The 18833-nt window shown below is 30.5% G+C and overlaps 2 protein-coding genes across 3 annotated transcripts; one reads left to right on the top strand and one right to left on the bottom strand.

Moving 5' to 3' along the window:
* Positions 1-11165: 11165 nt before the first annotated feature.
* LOC112688127 (THAP domain-containing protein 1-like) lies at positions 11166-16016 on the bottom strand. Of its 2 annotated transcripts, XR_003149048.1 has the most exons (6): positions 15482-16009; positions 12677-12919; positions 11820-12334; positions 11639-11762; positions 11364-11528; positions 11166-11307 (listed from the first exon to the last, which is right to left on the bottom strand). XR_003149048.1 is itself a non-coding variant. In XM_025561173.1 (2 exons), exons 1-2 carry the CDS (start codon positions 15550-15552, stop codon positions 15146-15148), a joined length of 279 nt encoding a protein of 92 aa, XP_025416958.1. In that variant the 5' UTR covers positions 15553-16016; the 3' UTR covers positions 15130-15145. The 2 variants fall into 2 exon arrangements, 1 of the variants encoding a protein (XP_025416958.1); XM_025561173.1 differs by lacking the exons at positions 11166-11307; positions 11364-11528; positions 11639-11762; positions 11820-12334; positions 12677-12919 and adding an exon at positions 15130-15353 and having other exon boundaries at positions 15482-16016.
* Positions 16017-16250: 234 nt separating this feature from the next.
* LOC112688119 lies at positions 16251-18822 on the top strand. The gene is made up of 4 exons (XM_025561159.1): positions 16251-16914; positions 17081-17272; positions 17346-17427; positions 18698-18822. Exons 1-4 carry the CDS (start codon positions 16599-16601, stop codon positions 18735-18737), a joined length of 630 nt encoding a protein of 209 aa, XP_025416944.1. The 5' UTR covers positions 16251-16598; the 3' UTR covers positions 18738-18822.
* Positions 18823-18833: the final 11 nt, after the last annotated feature.

Below are 18833 nucleotides of genomic sequence, written 5' to 3'. Positions count from 1 at the left end.
AGCACCTTTTTAAGTTTTAATGTTTAAATTAATGGGACTAACTATTCCTTTACCACTTAAACCAATACTGATTCGTTGGGAAACTTGGATAAAAGTTACATTATTAAATATTACTATAAATACTTTCAGTTTAACAAAACCGTCATTAATAAATTTTAAGAAAATTATGTTATAAAAAAAGCGTCACATTTAATGTCAGAAATGTAATCAAATTTGATATTCTTAAAATTCAACTATGAAAATATCTTTATTTGATGTAATTTTTATCGTAAATAATGCCATAACTTGTATTTAAAATAATAAAAGTAACATTTGAAAATCAATATAGATAAAAATTGAAAAATGTCTTAGAAAAGAACTGTGGTTATACTACAATTAACACATTTTAAAAGGTAAGGAAACTTCTCTAACAAACATATCAGAAGAATTGATACCAGACAATATTAGTCACTTCAAATTTACTCCTATAACATCCATAGACGTTGAAATGAATTTTTTGACATAAAAATATACTTTCGGGCAATAGAAGATCATTGGTATTTGGAAATATTAGACAGTAGATTATTCTTCAATGCAATTCTCAACATTTCTAAAGGTAGAATAGCTTAACGTAGAATTTAACATAATCTTAAGTATATATTTTGGTTTGTGTGGAATAAATAAGAAAGTGTCTAATTAATCATTGAAATACGACTCCTCGGTCAATACTAACTTCAACAGTCACAAGTCAAATTTTCAATTTTCGTTTTTTTTTTTTTTTTATTATTTAAAAATTAGAATTATAAATTACCTAATAATTTATGTCTAATAAAAATACATTTAATAAAATATACCTATTTGTCATTTTTTAAGAGTATTTTTGGTTGTTTTTAAAGCATTTTAAAATGATTTTTTATGCATTTAAATCCTGGTCCTACTTATAATATATTTCCTAGGTATTTAAAATATTTTCTATTAAAATAAAACCTCACAAAATTTAAATAATTTAACAAAATAAATATTAAATTAATTATTATCTTTAAAACGTTTTGTTTGTGTAAAGTTGAAGCAAACAAATTTAGGAAACACATTAGTACCGATTTACTTCATGTTTAGCTTCATTAAATCACAATAATAACACAATGAATTGTGTAAATACATTAAAAATGTGAAAACTATTCAAAATTAACGGCACGCAGATTTCTATTTTGTAATTTATTAGCATTTTTTTGAAACATTCTTTTTCATTTAACCCCTAATTTTTTTAAAAACTTTTTTGTTCACAGAACGTCTACATATATTATCTAGAAACGAGTGATTTTTGTTTAATTGTAGTTGATAAATACAAAAAAAAAAAATATATTTAAAATACATTTTACTGATATCCTTAGCCATCTTTCTGTTCGCCTGAACGAAATAATGTTTTTCGGTTTTTAATGCGTCCACAACATTTTCAAGCTTTTCCATCCGACTGTTTGTTTTATTGTACACAACTTCTAGTTCAACTAAAAGTTCAAGTATACATTTCATAGTAACGGAATTTACAGTTAGAATAATATAAACATGATTACCATATCTGTTCACCGATGATGTCGATACTTCTACACAAACTTGTAATTTTTCTACAATATTTTTTAACTTGAAATTTTGATTTAATAGTAACTCTGATAAAAAATATCCAAAAATGTATTCCTAGGTGTTTAGTGTCTATATTATTAATTTAATTTAATTTAATTAATACTATAATTTTATATTAATTTTATACCATCCACTGATTTTATTTTTTGTTCCATTATGTAGAAGTTTTCTCGCATCGACAACAATTCTTTTTTTAAAAACATATTTTCTTTCTTCCACTCGTCTTCTAAAAATTGAATGAAAATGATTGCTAATTAATATTTATATCAATCAAATCAAGTTTACTCGTAGCCATCAGTAATTAACATTGTATAGCTCATAATTATTTATCGAATATAGTTGTAAGATTCGAAAATCACCTGAATTTGTCGAGGTCATTTTCGTGGTTCTGCTGTCCACATCAAGGTTTTTCGAATATAACCACACCTCCGTTTCTTCTATACTTTGATCGCTAACGCGAAATTTATAGGATATAATAATTACATTGTGCACGAATATTTTTTTTTTTTTTTAAGCAACAAACATTATTAATTCGCAGTGGTGGCTCTTGGTAGATTCATACAGCAGAGTGACCATATTTCTATAATTTAGGGGAAGGACTGTGTCCTAATATAAACATACGTACGTTGTAGTTGTTGTGAAATCTTTCTGGCCAATTATATGTAACATGTTCACAATCACAGGAAGTGAGAACCTAAACACCTGAGCCACCACTTTTATTTCATTTTAAGATTCTAACCTCTTCCGTTCTTCTATCACATGTAGAAACAGTGTTTACCGAGGATCCGGTGTTGTTATCCTCTTGTTGTATTTCGGTGTCCTTGTTTCTATTCCATCCCGTTATCCAATAGAACCATAATCCAGTATTTACCATTTTTACTATAGATTTTTAAAATGTATTCAGTATCATGTAAAAATGTTAATACTTTGTAGGTTATAATAATATACTTAATGAATATGTTGTTACATACGTAAAGAATTTTTTGTGTATACAAAAAAGTGTAATTGTAAAATTTTGTTTTCAAATTTTTAGAATATCTAATATTTATAAAAATAAACAAGTCTGTTGGTATTGTACTTAGGAGAAATTCAATTATGTTTATCGTGTTTCAATCGAGCCAGATAATATAAATGTATTAAACGCATTTAATTGTTTCAAAAATATGAAAAACTGCACTATAACTGCTTTGTAATTACTTATCAAACACTAATTACTGGAAAATAATTAAAATAAAAAAATAAAAATAATAAAAAAATGAATAATAAAATACAAGTAACTCGAACTTTAAACTTTTTTTATTACTTTAAGTAATAACTTTCTCGAGTATTATTTTTTTCTACTAATCTGTCAGTCACAAATGTCTGATCTCATTCTTGGACTCGTAGAACACAATAATAAGTAATTAATAACTGTCCACTTATCCATCATCTCGAATCGTATTAATCAATAATCGTTATAGAATTGAACGTACGAGAACAAATTGTGCAACGCTTGGTTGTTGAGCATGACTGCTCGTTCATAGTTACTCGGGGCTCCGTGTGAACGCTTGTACAAAAATTCTACGCACAGTTAAATATTTGCGTGTCAAACGAAAATTCCGAATATTTCATCGATTACTCGCCGAACGTCGATGTACACGAACTGTTGTATCGATTGCGAAATGATTTGTAGTTTTGAAAATATCCGTCCACACGGAACCTCGATCCATGTATGTAATCTCTCCAAGAATCATTAGAATACTGACAACGATCGGATCACGTTCGTTGTTCACGTTGTGAACGACATTCGGTGCTCGACTCCGCGTACATACATGAACAATTTTGGCTTGCAAAGGATGAGTGTACGTGCTCGACAACCATGCTTCGCACGTTCGCTATCGGGCCTTTACATTATATTTTTGAAACTTGGAGTTCATTAACAATATTATTTTAATACGTGATGTCTACGTAAATTACTCTTGGTCATAATATTTATTTATGACTACTAAATAATAATTGATTAATAATTGCGCGGTGTGTAGAAAAATAGTTCCATTTCGTGAACTGGATAAAATGTCTATCCATTTCACGAAACGGATCAAAGCGTGAAATGTATACAACGTATATACATAATAGGTACTTCCTGTAGATCACAGCCTTGTATGTAAGTCCGTGCTATAGGCTATATATCCATTTATATAGTTCAAGATAAACGGTATAACACTTATGAAAACAAATTTTTTTCCAGTACAGCTGGTACATATAGAGGAAGATATAAGCGTAATATCCTTTCAACATTTGGAAAACTCTCAGACGCATTTAAATTAATTATCATCTTATACGTATTAAGCAAAATATTCTTATTTTTATTATCGATCGTAGTAATTAATAATAAAGACGTTGATGAAAAACTTAAAAACTGTTTAAATTCATTTATAAAATCTTTGCTGCCATAACCGTGAAATATATTTTTAAACACCGATCATTTTATATTCAGACTTATTTATTGCTACTATCAAACTAGACCCGATATCGGTCAAATTCACGTTCAGCGAAATACGGATGAAAAAAAAAAAGATGCACTAAATCAATCGATTACAAATAGTGCTATGTAATAGCCAGTTGGCCATGTATACAAAATCAATATCATATAACCCATAGAGAGTGTTTTCAACGAGTGCAAAACAAGTACGAAATATTAATCGAACGTTCATTGTTAACAAGACAACGTAGCGGAAACACTGTGGACAGGAAGAGAATAAAAAAAATTGATCAATAAACGAGGAATTCGCGACACCACCACGCACGCATCGTATCGTCGAACACGCTCAAGACCTACAGTTGATAATATCACGTGATAGTCATCGCGACGACGAACCGTTCAGAGAGCATTTCGACCACCAAGGACGTCGACCAAAAATGCAGGCTGTACGTGGGCAATCTGCCGAAGGTGAAGACGGAAAAAGAGATATTCGATGAAGTGAGCCGCATAACGCGCGGTCATCTGGTGCGTGTGATCACGTACAAGAACTTTGACGACCCGTCGATGCACCGGGGCTTCTGCTTCCTGGACTACGGGTCGATGGCCACGGCTACAGATGCCAAGCGGGCACTGTCGAAGCAAAAGGTTTTCGGGTGCAAGACGAAGGTGGACTGGGCGGACCCGGAACCGCAGGTTGACGCGGACACGATGGCTAAGGTGCGCATACTGTTCGTCAAGCAATACGGCGGCGTGCTGGTCAAGATGTTTGACCGATACGGGGTCGTGGAGCGCGTGAAGAACTTAAAGAACTATGCGTTCGTGCACTTTGAACGGCGTGAGGATGCGCAGTCAGCCATGGGCACGCTGAACGGTTTCAGGGACGCGGTTTTGGGTGTGTGTGCCTCGACGTCGCGTGGGCCAAGCCGCCGGCGGACAAGAAAACGCGGCAGCGGATGTTGCGTAACAGGGAACGCCGGGTACGGAATTCCGCGGTCGCGGCTATAAGTCAACCGGTTCGCTACGCTCCGCGGCCACTGGGACACGCTCCCGGAGCCAAAAGACGCGTCGGCCCCACTTTCGCCGCCGCAGCCTACACCGAGTACGATCATCGCGGTTACGACTTCGGACTGCGGCAACCGTGCAACCGATGCACGCCCGCCTCCAAGTTGAACATTCCAGCGGCCGAGGCTACGTCCGATAAGCGCAACAACGACAGTGCACGCCGGTGCGACGCGAACGAGTGCAAAGTGGTCCGTCACGAAGATGGAAGAAGGGTTGCACGAAAACGTCGGACAAGAAACTGTTGAACTTTTTCGACCGAATTTCCACGAGCCGCGCCAAAAACGGTTGACGTCACCGTAGTGTTGTCTAGCCGTTAACGATGTTTATACGAGCCAATCTTTAATGCTAAAAAACCCGCATTTTACGGAAAATAAAAAAAAAAAATAAAAATGAAAAAAAAAATTATTTCAAATAATTTAATCAACATGACGCGAGTGTTAAAACAATTGAAACATGAAGTATTGCGTTTTCAAACGTATTTTGAAGTGGCCTCTAATCGATATCATAGCACCCGGATACGGAAAGCGCAACGGATCACAACGTACGTAAACGATGTTTACGTGAAATCCGATTAGACACAATATTTCACTATATGTAGCGCTACAGCACGAGTTACAACTAGGATCAGTGGCGGCCTGGCCAGGTCGGCGAGTCGGCGATCACCGTCTGGGCCCTCGGCTAACTGGGCCCTTGCCGCCGTATCCTATTGAGCCTCTTTTTTTTTTTTTTTTAGATATTATCTTAAGTCGTAGTAGGTAGTCGCATTGTATTTTTAAAATAAATACCGTGCAATAAAATACTAATATTATGAAACTAAACTACTTGAACAACGAAAACGTCAGGTAAAAAAAATTTCAGGAGAACAGAACTATTGGATAATGAAGTTGCAGAAAATGACCCTAGAGCTGTATAGAATACAAATTTTTCGTTTAATAATTAATAAATTATTTAAAAATAAGAAAATTTTTCAAACATTAACATTTTTTGACCACAATAAATTTACAAATATAAATAACAAAATATTTATGATAATGAAAGATTAATGATAACTAATTATTTAATTTTAATAATTATAATTATAGGAATTACTACATATTTCAAAGAGTAGCTAGTAGCTCAGCAGAAATAAGAATGGTATTTTATGTTTTGAGTAGTAAAAAAAAAGATTTCAATGTAAATGATGTCGAAGAAATTGCCGAAAAACAAATTTTTCCAAACATTTTTAAACTTTTACAAGTGGCTTTATCTATTCCTATAAGTTCAGCAACCTGTGAAAGGTTATTTTCTTCAATGAAACCAATAAAACATTGGCTTAGATTTTCCATGGCTCAAGATCGATTTAAAAATTTATCTATTTTAAATATAGGTATATGTAATCTTAGACGAAAATGACATTGTAAATAAATTTGCTGGAAAAAATAGAAAAATACTCGTAATTTTAATTTTAATTAGGCTTTATAATAAAAATTTAATAGCTATGAACTGTATATTTTATTGATTATATATGTATATCATTCTTAATCATATTTATTTAGGTAGCTAGTCTGTAAGTAGAAAGTGACTAAGTGACAAAATTTTACTTCGAAAGAATCTATTAACGACTATATTTACGTATACGTATAGTATACGACTAGGTCGTAAGGACTTCTATTCAATATAAATATAAATTTTAATGTTGATAATCAATATTGGGATGTGGGGGGTAAAGCCCCTGTGGGTTGCTGATATCATTAAAATTTAGTCCAGCCAGATATTAAACTCTAGTTGCGCCTATAGGACACTCAAATTGCATCCTGTAAATAATTTTAAAAAATGTTACTTGAATTGCCTCCCATTTGAAAATTTTCCATTAGTCGAATCAGTATAATCGATATGAACTATCAATTTATACAATAATACATTTATAAGTTGATTATAATACAAATAGGTATTTGTATACAGTATATAATGTATAAATAATGTATAAATACTGTATAATATATACAGTATACAACGTACACTAATGCGATAGTGCAGATATAGTACTTGGTGTTAATCAGTAGTTTTAAATTAAAAACTAGTAAAAGCAACATTATATTACTATATCATACTCCGCTATTGTCTAATGGCAATTGGTAAAACCAATGTTCGCGAGCAGTAAGTACGAAAATGTGGCACTTTTATCTCTATTATACTCATGTTTATATACGTATTATCGTATTCGTATAGGCTGCCAAAATATTGTTACAACCACAAATAACCACACAATTTACTTGTCTTCGATCACAAGTTTAAAGTTTAGAACAAGTTTTGTCGTAATATATTAACTATCACTTAATTTCTAATATCAAAATATCGAAATCGATGTGAATTACATCGATTGTTACGGGAGGCAATTCGAGTATGGTAAAACAGAGGCACTTGAATTGTCTCCGAAATATCCGGAGTATAATATAAGTAAAAAATATTTGACTACTTGCCAGCCTTATGTTTTCTACTTAGATATTTGTTAAATTAAGTTACCTATCTTAATTGTTTTTTAAAGTTTTTAAAAAATAATTAATAGATACTATTACTACTATGATTATTTATTGTTTTTTTTTTTTTTTTTTTATACAGGATTCAGACTGAAGGTACAATTTTAATATAAGAACTTTTTTTTGTTATTATTATTAATACTTATTTTATATGCAATGGGTTTTTAATATATTTATTAAATAAATATTTAATTCAATTTGGCACTTGTATTTTTATTTATTCATTTGAATGAGCAACAGGAACATGAGCTGTAGGTAATGAACCAAGGGCGTACCCAGAAATTTTTATAGGGTCAAAAATTTGTATTTTATCTGTTCTCTAATTATAGTTTAATTCAATACCAACAAATTACTGTTAATAACTATAGTAATAGTCACAATAGTTATATACACATCACACAAATTCTGCACAAAGGCTTACTATAATAGGTTGGTACTATAATTTGAAATCAATTTTTATTTGTTAGTAAAATGTTATAAAAAAATACATTATTTAATAATAATAATTAATAATGTTAAAAAATCAGTATAAATTAAACATGGTTTATACATTATAGGTATATTATATGATCTGTAAACTTTGTATATTGAAGATAATGGGAAATTAAAATACACTATATACCAGGGGTGGTGAACCTTTTTAGGTTCAAGTGCCAAATTTTTCCTTTTCAGATTTTGAAAATCGTTTACGTGCCCAAAGAAAATTATATTTTCTAAGACTATAAACAAAATTACAGATTTATTACATTATTTTTATTAAACTTTACTCATTCTTTGTAAAACACAAGCAGCAATTATTTCGTTGGTCAAAACCTTTCTTTCCTTCAATTTAATTACATTTTTTACGGCGAATAAGCTTTCACAAACATAAGTTGACAAAAAAATATGAAAGCATAAGGAATATTGTCATTTTTAAAACATATATAATTTGTTTATTTAAATTTCTTACAACCAACATTTTATAAGTAGTAAACATTTTTTTTTTTTACAATTTTTCAATTTTTTGCGCGTGCCATTAAAATTTGGTCGACGTGCCATTTTTGGCCCGTGTTAAATTATTGCAGGCACCCTCTGAAATGCAGGTCTACGCACGTCTATGGAATACAGCATTTTTAATTGTTATTGTTATATTATTGCTATTAAGTTATTGTTATATCATTTTAAAAGAAATAAATAGCATATATAAGTATTATACACTTTTGATTTTTGTATTCCTCGATTTTAAATAAAATATTAATGTCATCAGTATTCATGAAAATTAAAAATAAAGGCAAATTGATTGATACTATTGTAGCCTGTTCAACCATATATAAAAAGAAAAGAAATTTCATTGACTACATAATAGGTAGTAAGTTTAGGAAATAAAATTATTTATTTAACCAAACTTAACTAGCTGAATGTGATTACATATATAAAAACGAATCACGAATAATGAAATAACAGTAATTATTAATTGTTATATCATCACTAGCCGATAGCAGCTTTTTTTTTTCTCGTAACAGTATCGATAACAGTAACACAATACCTAACACTATATTTTATAACAAAAACATGAAAATATTGAGTAACAGTTATCAATTATCATTTATTAATTTTCCGAACTAGAAACGTTACAGGAGCTCACAGATACTAGTCGAATTTTACATTGACATTAGTGAAGCTCGGCGGCGCGCGCTTATCACGCATCCGCCATATTTTTGAGGGGGCAAAACAATGATTTGAGTGTATGAAAAATATACAATGTAATTTAATGTTCACAAAGTATTAAAAGATTTAAATTTAAAAACTCATTAAATTTCCAACACTAACTATATAAATAATAAATATAGAGATCGATAAATGCATATAGCAACTATTTGGGATTTACAGTAATATAAGTGTATAACTATTAAAACTTGAATGTTGTGGTTTTATGAAATAATGTTAGTTAATAATAATAATATATTAAAAAAATTTAGTTTATATATAAACCACTAAATATCATACTCATTATTAATATTTGTAATTCGGGTAAAAGAAGATACTCATTTTAATTCCAATATACATATATTTTAATATATATGAATGTATTATATAAAATATAAACTCACAAGCTCCATTTTTACTTCTGTCCTGTACCACCAACTATTTAGATGGAATAGAAATAGGAATATAATATTATGTGTAGAATAAAAATATAAAAATATTAATACAAAATAAATAGGTACAATAGTTATATTATATGAAATGATGAAGTATTATTAATAAGGTTTTACACAGTTATGTATTGATTATTAAATAAAATCAGCTTTGTTAACACACGTTTGCTAACTTGTCTGTCTTTTGATTTAGCAATAAAGTGCAGACGTATTTTGAGATATTCCTTACAAATTAAAGGCATTAAATTTAATTTATGGCTTTCAAGAAAACAATCATCCAAACAACTTAAATTTTTATACACATTATTACTGTAGACACAGTTCTTGGTATAAATACAAATTTTAGAATATAAGCTCAATTTTAGATGATTAAAATTTTCTGTGAGCTGAATAAGAGTATTTTCAACAAATTTAATAATTTTTAATACATCAGTTGAACTTCGTACTAATCCTTTCATATTTATAATATTAACTAGAGTCAAATAAAAATTTGTATAACTATAATTATGGTCTGTAGTAGTTTTTCTTTCTAGTAAACTTTCAATATACATAGGGCAATATATTTTCTTAAAAATGTTTCTTCTATAAATCCATTAATATAGTATAAAATACTATCTTTAAGAATAATTAGACTATCATTTTCAAAAGAAAGGAAGTCTCTGGTATTTCTTCATCATCATCTTCAATAATTTCTTCAGACTTTCTTTTTTTCCAACGTATTTCAAAAATGCTGTCATAACATAAATTATCTAATGGAATGCAGTTTGCTGCATAATATGAAGTTATTAAATTCTTTAAACATAATTTTCTCATAACTGTTCAAAATTCCAAAACATTAGGATTATTATTGTGACCAAATCTTTGCCTTATTTTAGAAAAAAAATTGTGTGCGGGCACAGGTCATAGAAGTGAAACTTCCTCGACTACAGTTATGGTGATATCACACTATTAATGTACAATCTACAGTTACTGTCGTAGAGGTTTCATTTTTATTATTTGTCTTTGCAGAGAATTATTTAGTAATCAAAATGAGAAGACCTATAAAGGGAGGGAAACAGGGCTGGATTTAGACTTTTGGATGCCCTGGGCAAATGGATTTTTCGAGGATCCTAGCAGTAAGAAATTAATATTATCCATGTAGTAAAGGAAAAATTAAAAATTTGCATACTTGCCCGTTAAAATTATCTGCCTATACTTTTTTATTTTAAGTTTAAAATACCACTGTTCATGCTTTACAAATCACAAATTTCTGCATGTATAATAATATCTCAGTTTAATTAAATGTAATATACAGTAAATACTAAATAGTAATAGTAAGTAATAAAAAATTAATACATTTTTATAAATATGGTAATTTTAGAAGTAATAAGTCTGACTTAAAAAAATTAGATATACATTTGGTTTTTTTAATGTCACGCGCATGCGTGTGTATAGGTATAAAATAAAGGTACGTAACGGCAGCCTACGTTACTATCAGTGTCTGCATAATAACTAACCCGTTCTGTTGCTTCACCTATAACAAATTAAAATTATACTTATACTGAATTACTGATTATAATTACAACTTACTGTTTTTAAATGTTGATTCTTCTAACATCCGAAGGAATTTTATTGCATCAGCAGTTGAGGAGCTCAAGGTCTGTGCAGCCATTTTCACTTTCATTATATTTTCTCTCCAATCAATATGAGCAGATGTTAATTTATTAGCCAAATGAGACCCTATATTCTCTTGAGCTATATCAATGAAGCACAGAATCTATACTATACTATACTATACACTATATAATCAGATATTTGTGAAATGAAGTAAATTTTCTCAATTTTAGATTTATCTTTTAATATACCTCTATTAAGATCTTGGATTAATTTCCAATCAATTATGCCATCAACACTTCTAAATTTCTGGTAAGTACCAGGAGCATTTCTTGCCAATTTAATATTGTGACACTCTTCTGGTATATAATAAATCTAAATAAAATAAATAAATTATAGTGTTGATTTTTTTTATTGACAGTTTTTACCTACCAATCTATGCCAGGAATACAAAAATATTCTACTAACTCATCATATGATCCATGAAGTTTACATCCAAGATGTGACATAGTGGATAAGTTAGTACTGGTACCATCACATATTACACCCCAAACTCAAACACCAACATTATTTGCCATTGTAATTGCAGTTTTTATAAGACCTGCCTCTATAATTGCAGTACTTGAAGATTATAAAAAGTAACCAATTGGATATTTCCACTTTCCATTCAATCAAACTAACATGAAAACTAATGCTTCTGTTGCTAGGGTCTCCTGTGCTTCAACTTGAATTCCTCCAAAATTACAATAACTCAGAAATTTATTTTCAATAATATCATACATTATTTCTTTTCTATTAACATAGAATCAAAAACTAAATTGTAATCCTTGTCACTGTGTGGAATACATTTCAAATATTCAAATACTTCATCGAAGAAACCTGGTTTAGCATCAACAGAATAAGTCCAGTAGCTAATAGATGACAGATGTGGTAGGCTTAATATAGTTCTGCAATAGCAGTAATATATTTTTATTAGTGAAATATTTAAATACATAATATATAAAGTGCTTTGATTTCAAACATCAAATAAACACATAAAATAAATTCGAAAAAAGAAAATTGCACACAAATAACTAATAATAGTGTTTAATTACCAGCAAAAATTATAAGCTTTAGGAGAATAAAAGTGTAAAGTTGATGCAAATTCTTTTATTTCTTTAGAATAGCAACAACCAGTTTTTTTATTGCTATTTTTAAGCTCATTATTAAATAATTCTAATATTGATCCTGGCAGAAAAGGCATTCCATAGCAAACATTATAAAATAACTAAATGATTAAGAATTCTTACCAATAAAATTATTTTCAATTAATCTTCCATGTTTACCATCAATTAAACCTTGATCGCATAAATAATCTAAGAGATCTCTTAAATTATTAATTTTCTTTTCTTTTCTCCTAAGCTTTAGTTTTAAAATTTTTATTTTATGTTTTAACTCAGTTTCACTGATAAAACTATATATAGTTTGAACTTCTACATCTCTTGTAGACTGTGACTCATTAATTGAAATATCATCTGGTTCAGGAATATTATCTGAAAAAAAATGTATTAATAAAAAAAAAATAATGATATAATTTAAAACGGTTCTAATACCATCAATAACTGATATAGGAATTATCTCGTCTTAGGATTTTTTCTGTGTTTTTTTACTTTTTGGTAGTATAGTGGGAATGATAAAAATACAGATAGAGCAATGTTGCGTGCCGTCAGTTCAACCATTAGGATGAGGATGTTACCAGGATAATTTTAATAAAAGTACTCAGACTAAGTTAAACTGTTTTACTGAAATATTTTCTAAGTACAAGTATTTAATTAAATTGAAAATTAAACTGGCGTGAAGGTGCTTGCTAGATTTGGACAATAATATCTAAATATTGGTCTATTTGCAGCCCCCTTATGTACTCAGGTTTTGTGGAAATCAATTGTGCTACACTATGTAAAAGTTGTTCTTGATTATTATAAATATATATGTGGGATGGTAATACTGGGGTTGATCAGGCCAATCTAAGGCGGAGTGATGACATGTCTAGAGAGGGCAGTGATGTTGTGATGCCTGACGAGTCATTGTGAAGAGTGATTTAGTTGTTACATACTTTGTTTTTAAGTGTTTGTAATTTGTTGTTGCGTTATAATATATTGAGCCTAAGGTTAATATTCGTCTAACGTTATTCCTACTGATCCCACATTTTGAGGGCCTGTATGGGATAATGAAGACTGAAGTCCTGATCCAACGTGACTATTCCATCACTGACTTAAGGAATAAAATTGGCAAGGTGATAAATAATTGTGTCACTTGTATACTCGCTAATCGGAAGCAAGGCAGAAAAGAAGGCTTCCTACACAGCATTGATAAAGGAGACACCCTTTTGTCCATGTGGCATATAGACTTCCTTAGGCAACTGACACCAACACCGAAGGGATACTGACACATTCTGGCTGTAATCGATGGGTTCACCAAATTCTGCTGGTTATTTCCTACTAAAAGTGTCTCAGCTTAAGAGGTCATCGATAAGTTGACAGTGATGGAGGCTACTTTTGGTAATCCAGAAAAACTAGTGTCAGATAGAAGGACTGCATTCACTTCAAAAGACTTTAGTAATTATTGTTCAGAACGAGAGATCCATCACATTCTTATAACCACAGGTGTACCAAGGGCTAATAGTCAAATGGAAAAACTGAATACCATTATTATAAATGTATTATCAAAATTATGTATGACTAAGCCTGATCAGTGGTATCGTCAGGTACCCAAAGTTCAGATAGCTTTGAATGGGTCATATCAGCATTCCATAGGGATGACTCCATTCAAACTAGTTTTCGGAGTAGAGATGAACCACCCAGAGTATCAGTCCATCAAAGAGGCAGTGCAGATTGAATATGTCAGGTGTCATGAAGGTCAGGAAGAAAATAGACAGTTCGCAAAGAAACAGATCCAGAAGGCACAGATCCAACAGCAACACGCGTTTAACAAATTCAGAAAAGATGCTGTCAGTTACCAACTAGGGGATCTAGTGGCTATCAAGAAAACACAGTTCTTACCAAGTTTGAAGCTATGTAGAAAGTTTTTAGGACCTAATCAAATAATAGGACGCGAAAGTACCAAATGTTATAAGGTGCTAAGAGTCAGTACACATAAGGGACCCGAGCAAAGCTATACCTGCGCTGAGTTTATGAAACCATGGCGTTCCGTTGACCAAGATCAAGCCGAGGAGTCAGATGATGAAGACACAGCTTTCGAGGCGGACGCTGTTCAAGGTGGAAGAATGTGGGATGGTAACACTAGGGTTGATCAAGCCAATCTAAGGCAGTGTGATGACATGTCTGGAGGGGGCAGTGATGTTGTGACGCCCAACGAGTCATTGTGAAGAGTAATTTAGTTGTTACATACTTTATTTTTAAGTGTTTGTAATTTGTTGTTGCGTTATAATATATTGAGCCTAAGGTTAACATTCATCTAACGTTATTCCTACTGATCCCACATATATGATTTATTACTTTGGCGACCTCATTAATATTATTATTCGCACATATCCCCTATTTTACTATTATTAAATACATTCTTAGTATTACTTTAAACTGTAGTCTTATAACTCATATTTGTGTACGTGTCTGTATTACCCTCAGGTCCTATATTAATGATTCTTTTTTATATAGTTTCCCGATTTCTATGAATTATATGGTCCTGTAATTATTTTAATGATTCCTTTCTATATAATTTCCTTGATTTCTATTATTTGTAATTTATGGGGTCTCCCTATGTCATGTTGGTCGTAAAGACCAACATTCATGTATGTCTGTAACAGTAGTATCCAATCTTAATAACAGTCTATTTGCATTTGGGAGTATTTGAAAGTCATCGTTAGTAAAATGATCACTGCAAATTCTACTGTACTGCGATAGTTTGAAATGTTTTCTTTTAATAGCTTCAATCCACTTCTTCATCAATTCCTCATTGGAATGTGGAAATCTAGTTTATGATAAATAATAGTTTAAACAAAATACAGTGAAGTTATGGTTGTAATACAATATGGTTATAATACTAGTATTATACAGTAAATAATTGTCAATTGTTTTTCAAATACGTAGGAAACTTACCGGAAAAATTGTGTAGACTGTTCAGGTGAAGCCCTATTTGCACAGCCGTACGCAACACACGAATAAGGCATATTTGATTATTAATTGAATATATAATTTAACATTTATTGTCACAAAAATAATATAAATTGTAATGTAAGTATATTCGTAATATTTGTATTATATCCAGGTTATGGCAGAATTATTTTGACTCCCGAAAAAATGGCGGCTACATCAGTGACACGCTTTACCTGATAACAGGAGTTCGCTATCTAGTATTGTCATAGATAATAGAAGAATGGATAGGCCAATCATATATTAACAATACAAGGGGTCGCGGTCCGGAATGTGGATGAGAGATAGACTGCTTTTATATAGTGCACTCACTTTAGCAAGGGGTTTTATCATTAGTTTTATTTCATAATGATAATAGAAGATATCTATGATGATAACAAATATTTTTATTGTTAACGCATTTTATTTTAAAATTATTTAACATTTTTACAAATTGAAGTATTCCCGATTCTGTACGAATTATCATTTGTCTTCATGCTATAGTTCGTACTTGCATTGTTTGTCATGTATCCTCTAAAGATAATACAGGCAACGTATCATTTCATTTATGAGTATTCAGCGGCGGTTTTAAGGGGGGCCCGAAGGGCCTTGCCCCCCCCTCCCATTGGCATAAGTTAGGTTTTATTATTTTTTATTATTAATTTTTATAATTTTATCTTTTATATTGTTTCGCTCAAACACATTATATTATAATTTAAGAAATATTATCATTACATATATTTTATATTATTATTATATTATCATTATATAAGAAATTCTCCCAAACATATTACTATTACTTTTATTATGCGGGTATAAAGGCATTTCGCCTTAACGCAGACGGCAGACCAGCTATTTTTGCCATGTATCGTTCCTACTGGCCATCGCTATCTTATCTTATTTTATTTGTAAGACGATTCTCACTAATCCATTTCTATATTGCTATTATTGTTTTAAAATGTTAGTAATTTTACAGACGTCGTGTCACTCGTGTGTGATTCGTATTTCGTGCTGTACTCGCCTGTACTGCTGTTGTCCGTAGTGTTTTCGTTTGTAGTTTCGTGTTCAATTATTCTGTTTTAAAATGTCACAAAAACGACAAAGTGAAATAAACTTTTTTTTAAAAAAGTTGAAAACAAGTGACAAAAATAATCCATCTCCAAGTGAAGGTATAGAAAATGTAAGCATGTTACCAACAGAGTCAGAGCCAGCTACATTTTCTGATTCGTGTGAAGTCGATTCTAACAGTCAATATGATATCCCATTTGCTATTGAAGAAAATGCAAATCTAAAAATTCGAAACGATCCAAATATGCTTTACAAATATTTAAAAGAAACGTGGTCACCTAAACAAAATCGATATATGTGGCTTGATTATCACAGACAAATTAATAAAAGAGGTGAATGAATGTAAATTTTTTTCAATTTTATGTGATAAAACTTCTGATTTATCACACATTGAGCAAATGAGTTTATCGATTAGATATGTTGATTTAAAATCATGCTTGATAAAAGAAAATTTTATTTGCTTTGTTCCGGTTTATGAATGTACTGGTGAAAATTTAGCAAATACAATCGTCCAAAAATTAAAAGAAATTGGTTTAAGTTTGGAATTTTTACGAGGGCAGGGATATGATGGTGGAGCAAATATGTCTGGTAAATACCGCGGAGTTCAAGCTAAAATCTTAAATTTGCAACCAAAGGCAATATACACTCATTGTGCATCGCACCGCCTAAATCTAACTTTAATAAAAGCATGTAATGTATTATCCATAAAAAAATTATTTTCTACAGTCAAAGAAGTATCTAACTATTATCTATGGTTTTACAGGTAGAAACATGATATCGAAAGAAAAGTATCGATACTTTCACTTGGTAACGAATGAAATGAAAATAACGAAACGTAACGACCGGTATGAGTATAGAAAAAAAAATATTGATCCTTTTACTTAGTCCTATCATCGTAACAAATATAATTAAAATATTGATAAAAATAAAATATGAAAACGACCTATATAAATAAGTATCAAATGAAAAATTATTTTCATATTTTAAAGTTTTCTTTCTCTAAGTTAAGAATGAATTCAAAATGTTAGTATATCTTAAAATATGCCATTTTACTAATATTTAACTAAAACTAGTTATGGTTCATGAACCACAGATAAAAATGCTGTATGTAAACAAATTTTTAATTGTTTCCGCCAGGTACCTATATCATTATTTGTAATTTATATTTCATCTAATCGGTATATAAATCAGTAAATCTAAACATATTGTATATTTTGTGCAATACTTTTTACTATTTCCATGGCTAAAAATGAACTCAGTATACATAATTTATGATAAAAAGGTTTATTATAAACCTATTGACACTATTGTATTGTGGACTATAGTTTCTGGTTCATGGAAATAACAAATACAGTCGTATAAAGTATAGACTTTAGTATGATGACCGAATTTTATAAACAAATTCTCTACCATGCGCGCAAATAATTTTTCTAGAAAAGAATTATTCTTTGATACCATTCGACCATTCGAGTACTTTTAATTTTTGAACCATTATGGCGGTTAATAAATGATTTAATGCTATACATTCGATACCAGTATTTTTTTATCGATACAAGTAAAGTATTGATAGATACAAAAAGTACTTGTATCGAAAGAAATGTATCGATACTTTTTTAATATCAGTAGTATCACAACATCCATAATCATGAGGGCTCTTCTGTAAATTGTTGTCTTTTCGTGAACACTGATAGTATGTTTATGTTGGTGTGATGTTTCAAACACCGTTTTAATTTGTTTCCTTGTCAATCAATCTTGTTGTCCAACAATGTTTCATAGTGGCCCTTCTATAGGTCAGTGACTAAGTGTACCTTTTGGCCAAAAGAAGAGGAACAATGCCGATACGTCACACATGGTATGGCAGAACTTGCATCTTATTCCTTCTACACCCTATTATTACATTTTTTATTTACTTAAACCACTAAAATGTCAAATCTTCAACATAGTGGCAACTTGAGGTAATTTATGTAAATATTAAACTTTATCTTCCATTCAAAATAAGAAAATAAATATATATATATATATTTTTTATAACTTCCAAGGTAAAAAATTCCATTAAACTATTTTATGTTCTCCTTTCATCATATACAACAATTATTGTTCAATAATCTTTTTCAGAAATGCTCCTGCGAAGAGTGTCCTTGATGTGGTGATATAGATATTGGCAAATAGTGGTGTATCATGTCGACTGAGTGATCCAGTAATAGCTAAAAATTTCTCATTATTGATTGATATTAATGGTATTAAAGATGAC

Source organism: Sipha flava, unplaced genomic scaffold (genome assembly GCF_003268045.1).
Source record: "Sipha flava isolate LNK unplaced genomic scaffold, YSA_version1 110_pilon_pilon, whole genome shotgun sequence".
NCBI classification, from domain to species: domain Eukaryota; kingdom Metazoa; phylum Arthropoda; class Insecta; order Hemiptera; family Aphididae; genus Sipha; species Sipha flava.
Note: the sequence above shows the minus strand (reverse complement) of the source record. Positions and strands in the feature narration are given on the sequence as shown.

Bases quoted from the DNA above. Each gene is read 5' to 3' on its own strand.
- LOC112688127 (XM_025561173.1), bottom strand. From the start codon at position 15,552: ATGCCTTATTCGTGTGTTGCGTACGGCTGTGCAAATAGGGCTTCACCT. The intron at 15,354-15,481 runs GTAAGTTTCCTA...ATCATAAACTAG, and splicing joins CAGTCTACACAATTTTTCCG to ATTTCCACATTCCAATGAGG.
- LOC112688119 (XM_025561159.1), top strand. From the start codon at position 16,599: ATGTCACAAAAACGACAAAGTGAAATAAACTTTTTTTTAAAAAAGTTG. The intron at 17,273-17,345 runs GTAATGTATTAT...ATGGTTTTACAG, and splicing joins TCTAACTTTAATAAAAGCAT to GTAGAAACATGATATCGAAA. The intron at 17,428-18,697 runs GTATGAGTATAG...AATCTTTTTCAG, and splicing joins ATAACGAAACGTAACGACCG to AAATGCTCCTGCGAAGAGTG.